This window comes from Nannobrachium achirus (genome assembly GCF_963921795.1).
Source record: "Nannobrachium achirus genome assembly, chromosome: 13".
In the NCBI taxonomy this organism is placed as follows: Eukaryota; Metazoa; Chordata; class Actinopteri; order Myctophiformes; family Myctophidae; genus Nannobrachium; species Nannobrachium achirus.
This window is the reverse complement of record NC_137833.1, coordinates 41400720-41412948: the sequence shown is the minus strand read 5'-3', so window position 1 is coordinate 41412948 and position 12229 is coordinate 41400720. Positions and strand designations below refer to the sequence as shown.

At 44.7% G+C, this 12229-nt stretch overlaps 2 protein-coding genes across 3 annotated transcripts in view; both read left to right on the top strand.

Moving 5' to 3' along the window:
* ltbp1 (latent transforming growth factor beta binding protein 1) overlaps positions 1 to 12229 on the top strand; it is a 193250-nt gene that overhangs the window by 28079 nt on the left and 152942 nt on the right. The gene's annotated exons all lie outside the window — the stretch shown is intronic.
* LOC308296699 (choline-phosphate cytidylyltransferase A-like) lies at positions 5621 to 6679 on the top strand (the record flags this gene model as incomplete). Its single annotated transcript, XM_080740027.1, has 1 exon — positions 5621 to 6679. One exon carries the CDS (start codon positions 5621 to 5623, stop codon positions 6677 to 6679), a length of 1059 nt encoding a protein of 352 aa, XP_080596153.1.

The following is a 12229-nucleotide window of genomic DNA, read 5'->3' as shown; positions in this document are numbered from 1 at the left end:
TCCAAATAGCCCCCTTCCCTATGAAAATGATTGTTTTTGCTCACGTCTTGTTTGGATTCATAGTCGGTATCTTAGTTTCTTCAATTATTTTGATTTGGTAGCAGCACAGGTGCATTTTGTAAAGAATAATTCATATAATTAATACTTTTTTGGCATTGTTAACAGCAGATAATCCCCTGGATTCATCCCCATTCCCTTCTATCTGTGGGAACATTATCCATTCCTGGGCTGGAGCCAAGCAGAGATAAGCCGCTTATCACTAATAAAGTCATACTGCAAGATCAGAAACCAAGTGAATGTGGGCATTTAGTCCCTTGTTAATATAAGTCTACGGTATGCCATATGTAACCTATTTGGGAAGATAAGGAATATGAAATATGGCTTAGTTCAGACAGACTTTGGGCAGTGACATCCCTCAGTTCCACCATTTGAAGTTTAAATATTAGAGGAGGAAGATTGCCTGGTGCTTCCCAGAGCTAGCAGCTGGGCAAACAGTGACTGAGGAGTATAGATAGATTCAGATTAAGTGTTATTTTTGTCGCGAGCCATCGCCTTCAGGGATCAGAAGCACAAATAGATTTGCCGTCTATTCTTTGCCGCACTCTTGAAGTAAAATACAGTTCAAAATGATAATGGAACCATCTAAAAAATGTAAACTTCTAAAGAGAGTTGGTCAAAGACATGGTTGTCGAACACATTAAGCCCCCCTCTCCCATTTCTTTTAATTTTGACAATGCTGAACCATTTTCCTATCGTGTCTGCGGCTCCTGAGCGATGCTGCAGTCCCTTTATTGTGGGTCTTTAATGAGCCATTAAATTCAGACCTCACACTGAGCCCGTTTCACTGTGGACCCCTCTTTACCTGCTGGCACGAGGCCCAGTAGAAGACAGATGCTGTGCAGAGGAATGGGGGGGAAACCCTGAAAAGGGCATGCTTTAAAACCGAGTCCTTTGCTGAAGTGAGTCATCCTTTGATGTTGAAGAAGCGCAGAGAGCCAGAAAGCTACTGTACACTGCAGCGCTGCAACAAATAGAAGTGTAGTTTGTACCTTTGTAGCATACATCAGCCCATGATTTATCATTGTGTGTTCCCAAGTTGAGGAGCCTCTCTTCTCGCTACTGGTATAGCACAAAGTGACTCAGCGCAATACGGTTTTGTCAACCACAGTTAGCGTTACAATAAACAGAACATAATATTTATTGACTCACTGCCTCAGGGACAAGAAGTTGCAGCCTAATGAGTATGGGAATCGGGACGATACCCTCTACTACCATACACTATGATGCACTACAATCTGGAGTGTTAGCCTAATTTAACTCTGAAAGTCAATTTTTACACACTTGAAATTAGACTCGTGCAGAACTTGGGCTTCATGCTTCAAAACGATGATGTACTGTACTGTATGACTATATGGGTATGCCCATATATGAGCATACAGTATACTGATGACATCAGGGATCTCCATATATGGGCATAAAATGGACATGGACACATATACAGAGATCTCCACGTATGGGCATAAAAGGGACACAGGCAGACAGAAACAGAGTTTTTGATTATGCTGTTCCTTTTACTGTATGAGTGGAGGGGATGTCTTGAAGCGCGGTCGTGCACAAGTGCTGAAGTCTTTAAGTTCCCCGAGACTGTTAGCATTGTCCTGAAATACAACCCCTGTCTCCGTTTGTAAAGCCCAGGCTGGAGAAACGTACTGTAGGAGAAGCAGAGGTTCCATTTGGGTGGGTTAGCTCCTCTGTGTCCAGGGCCAGGCTTCTGTCAAGTGTGGCAGAAAAAAATCACACCTGTGTGAACTGAGCGGTGGTCGTACTGTGTGTGTGTGCGTGTGTGTGTGTGTGTGTGCGTGTGTGTGTGTGTGCGCTGTGTGTGAGAGAGAGAGAGAGTATTGCAGTTGATGCTCAGACTAGACTCAACAGCACCCTCTCTGGTCACTGAGTGGTAGTTCAGGCTACATACACACACGGATACATACACGGACGGATACACACACGGCCATGCTATGGAGCGGTCTACCACTGCTCAAAAAGCTCAGGGCCGATTGTGCATTGATAGCCAGTAGGGATGGGACGATACACGATATTATCGTTTATCGTGATAAAAAACACTCACGATAATCGTATCGTGGAGATTTCGTTTATCGTGATATTGTCCTCCATCATGCACTGGGATCAATTCACCTTTTATTTGCAGAGCTGCATATCCGGCACCACTTAAATCCTCTATTGGTAAAAGGTACTTATAACATACATACTCTTTTTTGAAGTGGTGAAAGCCGCTTCCAAGACTGCCGTACCTGTCCCGTGCATCTCTGCGCTGTGATTGGTTGGTTTTGTCTGTCCCGTGCATGCAGAATTGCAATTGAGGATTGGTCAAGCTTCACATGACAATTTGGCCCTCCAGACAAAATCAATCATTCATTCAGAATTCATAAAAATATAGAACTAAAGCACATAGAAAGTATAGATCTAGAACACAGAATGTATAGATCTAAACACAGATGTTATAGCTTTAGATCACATAGAATAAGAATTCACCGCTTCACTTCGAACCAAGGTTTGATTTTTTTCACTCTCAGTCAAATGTCTTTGCCAAAAAATAGCCGATTTACAAGCTTACAACGCGTCGCAATAGCTTGTAGATCTGCTATTTTTTGGCATATGTTCCACCCCAGGATAATGGATTTTGATTATCGCGATAATATCGTAATTCGCCATTTCTTTTCTCACAATAATCGTGATATGAAATGTTCACATCGTCCCATCCATAATAGCCAGTGTGTACCGCAGGGAGAGAGGGCGGGGGTGGCGAGGCACAGGTATCACCTCTCCTATCAAGGGTAAGAGGGAGGGCCCAGGAACCAGAGGTCTCCTAAATCAGTGGTTCTCAACCTGTGGGTTAACATGACAAATCTCCTGCGTGATGGATGTGGTCTACGAGATGCTCGGTGCCTGCTGCCAGTTGGCCAGAGCGTTGGTTCATTCCACACTAGCATTCCTCACTCCTCGACTCTTCACGAGCAGGAAAACCACATCCAAAAGAAGGAAAAGAAGAAAATGGCAGACGCCCATCAAGCTTCCCCTTCTCTCTCTCCCTCTCTCCCTCTCTCTCTCACACCCTCCTCGCTATAGGGAAATCATTTGTCCTGCAAATTATTAATGTGAGCCTTTCAACCCTGCTGTGTTTTGGTCTCACGGCCGGCCATCGTTCACTGAGCTTCTCTGTCTTCCTGGCGTGGAGGGATCTCACAGGGAGCGTTTTAACGAGTACAGTAGGCCTCCGTTACACGTTCTTAATGAGCGTTTTATTTAGAAGTCTGCATGAGGTCGGCCGTGAAAAATACATTTTCCCTCTTTATTTATTTATTTTGTTCTGTAATTTCACACAGTTGCTTCTCTTCTTTCTGAACAAGAACGTTTGGGGTTAACCTCTTAAATCCATGGTATTACATACATTCATATTAAGATATTAAGACGAATAGCGAGAATAACAAGCTCACAACATGTCACAATGTGAGCTTGTAGATCTGATATTTTCACTATTACATTTTTTGGGGACATCTTTCCCTCCAATGACATGCCATAAATATGGACGCTCATTAACAGAGTTGGAACACTCTGATTCTTCTTGTTCTTGTTATCTCTGACCGCTTGCACTCAGGCGTCAGACCAGAGGTTGATCAGCGAGAAAGAGAGTTTATATTGGTTTAGGTGTCTAAACTAATTCCAGATTAACAAAGTCTAATCAATACGTTTTGGCAATATATGATTAAATACTGAATATTATATGAATATTCTTCATTTATGGGATTGTCGTAACTCTCTCTCCATAGCGGTGGCCACAATACATGTGTGGTGCATTACACTACACACCCTTATACACTATTATAACTGACGTGCAGTCGTGCACCATGGTCCCAACTCAGCTGTCCAATGATTGCATCAGCTCGTTGCATGAAAACAAAGAAGACAATTTATCTTTTTTCCCTGAAGCTGCCCGGCTGCTTCCAGTGAGATTAGCCGACGCCAAACTTTTTGCCAAAACGGTCTTCTGGACATGTTTTCCAACTCCAAGAAAGGCTTTAATGTCTAAAAGATTATTCCCAGCAAAAAAAGGTTACATCAGTTAATCTCAGAAGGTGAATTGATATAATCCTCTCCTCTGGAGCTAAATTGCAGTGTTGGAGGCGGTTTGGTAAAAGCTGTGTGCTGTCTCGCCAAAGTCAATGGGCTAAACAGGAGCATGTGGAAGAGCTTAACACATACTGGAGCTCCGCAGTACTTTGTGCAACTGTCTCCTTTGTCTCTCTCCTTTGAACAATTAGTAGAAGGATGGTTTTGACAGTTTTTAAACATATTTTTGAGCGGTGCTAACTGCTCCTACGTCTGGCTTTGTGTTTACAAGAAACTTGTAATAATCAACTTGCCCAGAGTTGCAGAGGTTGTTGTCCTGACAGTGTCACTTTGCTACAAATCGATAAGGTACTGTAAACTAGAAAGATGCAATTGAAAATTGCAAGTGTGGCTGCCTTGACGCTAGTCATCTCCATATTTATGAAAAGTTTAATTTTTGAGTATATGCATTCATCTCTGTATCCGTCAGTCCTTGTCTCTTTTATGCCCATGTATGGAGATGTCTGTATGTGGAGATCCCTGATGTCATCACTACTGTCTGATGTCATCACTACTGTATATACCCATATATGGGCAAGCTATGCCCATATGTGAGTTTTAGCATTTTCCCATTCAAGTCAATGGAGAAAATGTATTCACTAATAAATTAATATAAATTAAACTATATAACGTATCTTTTCGAGATTCCTGATGAAGCCGGATGATTTGACATATGGTCCAGGTGTGTGCCACCAAAACTGTTGGAGGAGTAGCGCTGCAAAATAAAGTTTATATCTGGAAAAGAATCTGGATGGAAGAGTAAATAAATAAAAAAGAAATGTCCTGCAGGTTGTGCACTAGTCCCTTTTATGCCCATATATATGGAGATCCCTGATGTCATCAACATTAAGCCCATATCTGGGAATGCTCATATATGGACATATTGTGTCTACTGTATATATGATAGCAGCTAATGATACTACTAATGATAGTTGCTATCCTATATTAAAATTGGCTTAAGGGAGGATTGGTCGGCGGGCTCATGTCATGTTCGCTACGCCCAAATATAGAGTGTGTTGTCTAACCTCTGTCTAACCTCTGTCAATCAGTCGGCTCCATATATGGGCACAACCGTGCATACACACACGCACACAGATAGTTGTGTAATGATGTCATATTCATGTCACCAGGATCTATATATATGGGGATTTGGGGAAATATATATAAGATATATATGTGGAGAACTGTTGATCCGGCCACTTCACACAAGTGTACTCTGTGTGTGTCAAGAAGGAGCTGTTCCAACGATGGACTTAAAACCTGCCGTATATCACAAAGGACAGATACTGCACACACACCCACACCCACGCACACACACGCAGAGATTGCGTAATTTATTGAGAGAGAGAGAGATATTTACTATAACACGAGAATAATAGTCAACATTGAACATCTGCTCAAGTGGTTGCACTGTTGCAGCTGGGCGGAGAGAACAATGGAGGGAGTGAGCTCCAGTAGTCTACTGTCATCCAGGAAGAGGAGGAGAGAGGAGAGCCTCAGTGGTGAGACAGAGGAGGGCAAGAGGCCCCTCAAGGTCCCCAGGTACGTTGTGACTCCTGCACCTTTTGCAGACGAGCTGGAGCCGGCCAAGGAACCCTATCTGAGAGTCAGCATGGACGAGGCAAAGAAAGGAACGCCGCCTGACAGGCCAGTGCGGGTTTATGCAGACGGCATCTTCGATATCTTCCATTCCGGCCATGCCAGAGCTCTCATGCAGGCCAAGTGTCTCTTTCCAAACACGCATCTCATAGTTGGAGTGTGCAGTGACGATCTGACCCACAAGTACAAGGGCTTCACGGTGATGAACGAGGACGAGCGCTACGAAACGGTCAGCCACTGTCGCTACGTGGACGAGGTGGTGACAAACGCCCCCTGGACCCTGACGCCAAAGTTCCTCGCCAAGCACCGGATCGACTTTGTGGCCCACGATGACATCCCTTACTCCTCGGCAGGAAGCGGTGACGTGTACAAGCGCATTAAGGATGCCGGCATGTTCGCGCCCACCCAGCGGACGGAGGGCATCTCCACCTCTGACATCATCGCACGCATCGTCCGCGACTACGACATGTTTGTGAGACGCAACCTGCAGAGGGGCTACACCCCCAAGGAGCTCAACGTCAGCTACATCAACGAGAAGAAGTACAACCTGCAGGACAGCGTGGACAAGGTGAAGAGGAAGGTGCGGGACGTGGAGGAGAAGAGCAAAGAGTTGGTCCAGAAGTTTGAGGAGAGAAGCATCGACCTCTTCCAGAAGTGGGAGGAGAAGTCCAGGGAGTTCATTGGCAGCTTCCTGCAGATGTTTGGCCCTGAGGGAGCTCTGAAGCACATGTTGAGGGAGGGAAAGGGCCGCATGCTGCAGGCCATGAGCCCCAGACAGAGCCCCGACAGCAGCCCTGTGCGCGAGAAGCGCACCCCTTCGCCCCACCGCCTTCCGCCTGTCCCTGCACCACGGCGAGGCTCGGGGCAAGCGCTGCCGCGAGGACGACGGCGATGATGAAGACTAGGGCATCTTTTTCTTTTATCTGAGCTTGAGGTTGTGCGACAGAGCATACATAAGTTAAGCATTACTCACACCTGTCTCGTTAGCGAGGAGGGAATCTATCACTGGTTTGGGTAGCGTGTATCTATATTCTGCATCAGACCCACATTCAGAGTGAACATTTTTAACTCAAATATTTGTTTCTGGGGGTCCCTGGAACAAGACATTTTGAGATGGGGGTCCGCGGCAAATACATAAGGGGGTCCTTGACATGACAAAGTTTGAGAACCACTGATGTAGCAACATTATGTTTTTCAGAAAACTGTTAGGATTTGTAGAATCAATCTATATTTGGCCGTGGACCCCCCATCTAAAACTATTTGGTTCCGGGGACCCCCAGAAGCAAAGATTTGAATTAAAACTCAAATCATACTGGTGTATCACTGACCAAACCTGTGATAGATTCCCTCCTCGTGTCTCATTACATCCTACCACAGCCACTATGGCAAATCTCATTGCTAGATTGCTATTGCTACTCATTGCTATCTGTTATTTTACTCTCATCACAATATTGATATAAGATGGATATATTGCCGAGCCCTAATATAATTGTAATAGTATAACATGACATAAAACTGTCTTGTTTATTTCTCCAACATGTACACATTCCTACGTGATCTAATAGAATTTGTATGAAACCAAACAGAAAGGGTGGAGAAATCCATAAAATAAATCATATTATTTTATCCGTTCCGAAAAGAGAAAAGAAACTGGTGACTAACTACAGCAAACTGCGCCGATGTTAACCTTTGCCATAACACTGATCTCGGGCGTTCTCCATATATGGTTGACTCTCCATATTCGGGCATAATCGAGGCACACAAACAAACTTGGAACTTCATTATGAAGATGGCAGTTATGCTTTATTGTACAGTTGGGTAGGTAGATAGAGAGTTGAGTATCTCCAGGGACATACGGTGGTGTGACAGATCTCATGGTAAGCCCCATATAGCCTACTGAGCCTCCCAGATTGCCTATAATGCTGAGATTTGTTGATGGAGAAATACATTTCAAACTTCCTTGTACTGTATATTGTGGAAGTGAACCTTGAACTGGGTCTTGGGTTGCTAACTTTCAAATGAAACGGGCACGGATGGATCACTTCTCAATGTCGTTTACGTGATTTTGGGCTTGACGCACACCAAGCCCTTCTCCCTTCGATGTGAACTCCAACCAAATGAAACCAAAGACAGCCTGTCAGAGACACCAGGACACAGATATACCAGGTCCCTACTGTGTGGGAGTTGGCTGACAGTTACCAGGGATTGAACTGGGTTTGCAGAATTGGTTTGACTTCCTTTACTTCCAAATAAAGGCCACGTTTCGTCTCGTCTATTTTTCTTTTTTTTTACCGGCTCTCACAGGACTTTTAAGATGTGACCCGAGGGCTGCAATATGTTTCTGTTTTGTTCAAACACATTAAAACAGGCAGGCGTTTCAACAAGGAGGCAGAAGTGAAATTAGATCATCCCGGGACACCCTCTATGCAAGGGTGCTAATAGAGAGGCCTATGTTAGGACTTTATTGTCTCCACCAGGCCGAAAGGCATGGCCAAGACTATGTTTTGCCCCCTGTCCGTCTGTCCATCCGTCCGTCCGTCCGTCCTTCTGTCTGTCTGTTACCAGCTAATCTCCAGCACTGTTAGCCTGGTCACTGCCAAACTTTGCACACACTCTCCCCGGATGCCAATTCAGAACCTCTTCCCCACATTTCTCACATGGGCCTGATAGCGAGGAGGCCACAATAACCTACCTGACCTGGCGGAGACCTGTCTCAGAAGAGCACTGCTTCTAGTCTGTATCTATTTATCTGTCTATCTGGCTGGCTCTTTCTGTACTGTCTATATACGGTACATCTCTCTACATTTCTGTTTAACACACAAGACCTTTATCTCTTGCTGTTTATGTCTTTGTAGATCAACTTTGTACTGTGTTTGTTTGTGTTCTCTGTATCCCTCCCCTCTGCCACTATGTTGTTTCCTGCCTTTCATTTGTCTCTGCCTGGCAACTGGCCATTCTCTGTTGTTCATAGATTCCGCCAGAAAGACTCTATCCCTTTTATCCCCTTCTTCTGACCCTTGGTGGGAAGATTCCACTGGCAATGATGTGATGACTCCCTGTAATAATGTCATTACACAATATTCTAGAGGAATTATAGTCCCTCAGTAGCCAGATGATTATCAGTAATGTCTGGGGCACAACCACTATTAAAAAGTAAAGGACTCACTATAAGACCAAAATGTGACAGACATGATATGAATTGACCAACCACAGACTTATGTCACAGCCCAGCCAATCAGAGGCTTACCTGTCTTTTTCTTCTGGAAAGCCCCTGACTTGCTGACCTGTTATTCAGACTACCCGTTGCTTGACTTGATGAAAAACAGTTTTCTGAAAATGTTGTTTCTATGACAATGTTTCTCAAACCTTTTCATGTCAAGGACCCCCCAAATTATATATATAATTTGGTCAACGACCCTCCCACATCTCAAAATATGTTCTGGGGATCCCCAGAAGCAAAGATTTTAGTTAAAGGGGTACTGTCACCCACTGTCACCCACTGTCACTTTCAATAGTCATCTTAAATTAATTGACTGTACTTAGACTACTTACTGTACTGGTCAGCTGTTGTTGGGGGCGAGGGGAAGATTACACTGTGACATGAGTTTCAGACCGTTTTCAGAGAGACCACGTGACCTACTGTATCATACTATTATAGTTTCGGGGCGTGTCAGTGGGCCTTTAAAAATGTTCACTTTAAAAATATATATTTATTCAAGGATTTGCACACATTTTCATGATTCTTCGAAAATAGCAGATCTTGTATAAAGTAACCATTAGAGTGGTTAAAATCTAAAATGCCACAAATGCTTTCCTGGTTTTAACGGGTTATGTCTAAAATGCATAATTTGTTTTCGTTTGGCAATACCTTAGGAAATCAGTTGTGTTGGCCCAGGCAAACCTGTAGCTTACCTGGGGGCCAAATGAGTGCAGTACGCTATATTGGAATCCGTAGGGAAGGAGCGCTTGTTTTCTGTGCTGACGACGGAGGCGCGCCGTCTCAGGCTACCTTGAGCCATGTGAGACACCACCGAGTGAGCGGTAGCGAGCGAGTCGCCGTGTCGAGCGTTGCGACGGTCACATGAGCCGACTATGTGCCATTATGGACAGAATAGTAAATCTTCATCCCCCCGACTTTGCGCACCTCCGCGCGGTCCAAGTGAACACAGCAGACCGCTCCCGACCTCCGTTCAGCCAATCACAAGCCACGGATTCTTAATTTATTCACCCCCGTAGCTACGGACTCCATTATCGCATACAGTACCTGCCATGCAATCATTATGTCCCACATATCTTATGTTAGTCCGTTAAGACTGCCGCTGCTGTGTTGTCAAACTATAACAGTGAAGAGGCATCGGTTAATGTCGTGTTCATTGACGCTGTCAGTGTAGAGCACACAACATCATGTGTATCTCGACGGGAGAAAGGAAGGAAGAAAAAAGGAACCTCTCTCAGACAGGTTGCCGTTAGCTCATTCTGACCGCCCTCATGCCCCCATATGTTCCCTTTGGGATGAGACGAGGATATAATCTACCTTGAAAGTCCCTCTCTGTCTAAAATGGTTATTCATACTGTGTATCGGTCACGGTGTCGTGCACCCAAAATAGCCGATAGTAAATGCTCACAACGTGTGAGCTTTTAGATAACAGCAGGGCTTTACATTGTGTCCGAGTGTGTGCCTGAAGAGAGGAGCATAGGATTTGGAAAACAGATGAAAAAGGAGAGGGTCAGCGTGTAGCCTTGCTTTGACACTAACTGGCTTTTGCCAACTGACCTTCTTTTTTTATCTCAGTCCTGCTGATCCCCTCAGTTTTTGGGTTTCTATGAAGCCAAAGGTCCATAGAAAGAAGTCGTGTAGTGGTGAAGGACTCCCTGGCATGCTAGGTACAGGACCCAGCTGCTGTAATTACTGCAGGGACTACAGAGCAGAGCAGCGGAGGGCCTGTACACACTGGGAGGGAGGGAAGTCAGGGGTCCACTGAGACCTGTGTGTGTGTGTGTGTGTGTGTGTTCGTCTGTACGTTTGTGCAGTCCTTATCACTGCGTGCACACAACAGTCTCCAGCTGAAGAAAGCCTCTTAACCAGTGAGCTGAAATAAGATTGAATTGAATTGCAGTGTTTTGACTTCTCTCGCCTGCTCTTTGTCTAACTAGGGGCTCCAGCCTCGCTCTGCAGGGCTCTCTGATAAGCACCACTGTTGTCACTCTACCCCGTTGCCCCTTTAAACCATTTAGCGCCGGCTCTCAACGCCACCCATATTGTGCTACCCCTCTCCCTCTTTCTCCTTTTGCTCTCTCTCTCTCTCTCTCTCTCTCTCTCTCTCTCTCTCTCTCTCTCTCTCTCTCTCTCTCTCTCTCTCTCTCTCTCCCTCTCTCTGTCTCTCTCTCTCTGTCTGTCTGTCTGTCTGTCTGTCTGTCTCTCTCAAAGGAAATGTATTTTTATCCGTTGTCCTTTATTGCCTGCGACCCAAACCTGTCTTTGTGGTTTCCAGCGTGGTGGCTGACAGTTTGATATGATTATGCAGTATGGAGAAATTCTTACGAGCGCTGTCTCTAGCAATATCGCTCAATTGTCCCCGGCACCAAATGACCAGACTTTTCTTCCTGTGGTACAGTATAAACAAGTCCCTTTTCATTTGGGCTGAGTGAGGCTTAGCAGAGTGTATGGTAGAGGCTGTACAGCAAGCTTGTTTTGGACAGTTTGTTGCAACCTCATCCTGAGTGAAAGAGTTTTCAGCCTCATCCTTTTTTTTTGTCCTTATCTTGTCTCCCAATTTTAGTTGTTGTTATACCAATTCCCCATTCCCCACTCATTCAAAAACATATTTATTTATTGAAACCTTGGAGATTCGACTATCCTGTTGAAATGTTGGTTTCTAGTATATTTTAATCAATAGGGTGCGGCCTCCTCCTCCTAGACATGTACAGTATATCTACCGTAGTCAGCACCTCCTCAACGCTGGTGTGCACAGCACTCCCTCTCCTGACAATTCCCCCCCCCCCCCCCCCCATGTAGACCCTGTCAATGCCCACCCTTACTGTTTGGTCTTGGGGAGGGTGTGTAGACCAGGGGTTTTCAAAGTGGGTGACGGGGCACCCAGGGGTACCGCGATGGCAGTCCAGGGGTGCCGCAAGATAATTTGATAATATTTGGAATTTATTTGGAAAAAATATTTAGTATAATTTTAAACTTGAAGTACAAAGTTATTTTCAGTCAGTTCTAAACAAAATGGCTATTATGTCAACATTTTCCTCGCAACATAATCACTAAAATATCGTCACTGTCAGAAACCTTGTATCTCCAAGTTTCAAATGTGTACGTCTTTTGGTAAAGCAAAGCCCTGCTTCATCATACAAGACAGTCGCACAAAACTAGTGAAAACAGCCGATCTACAAACAACGCCTCGGCGTTGTGTGCTTGTATATCTGCTGTTTTCACTAGTTT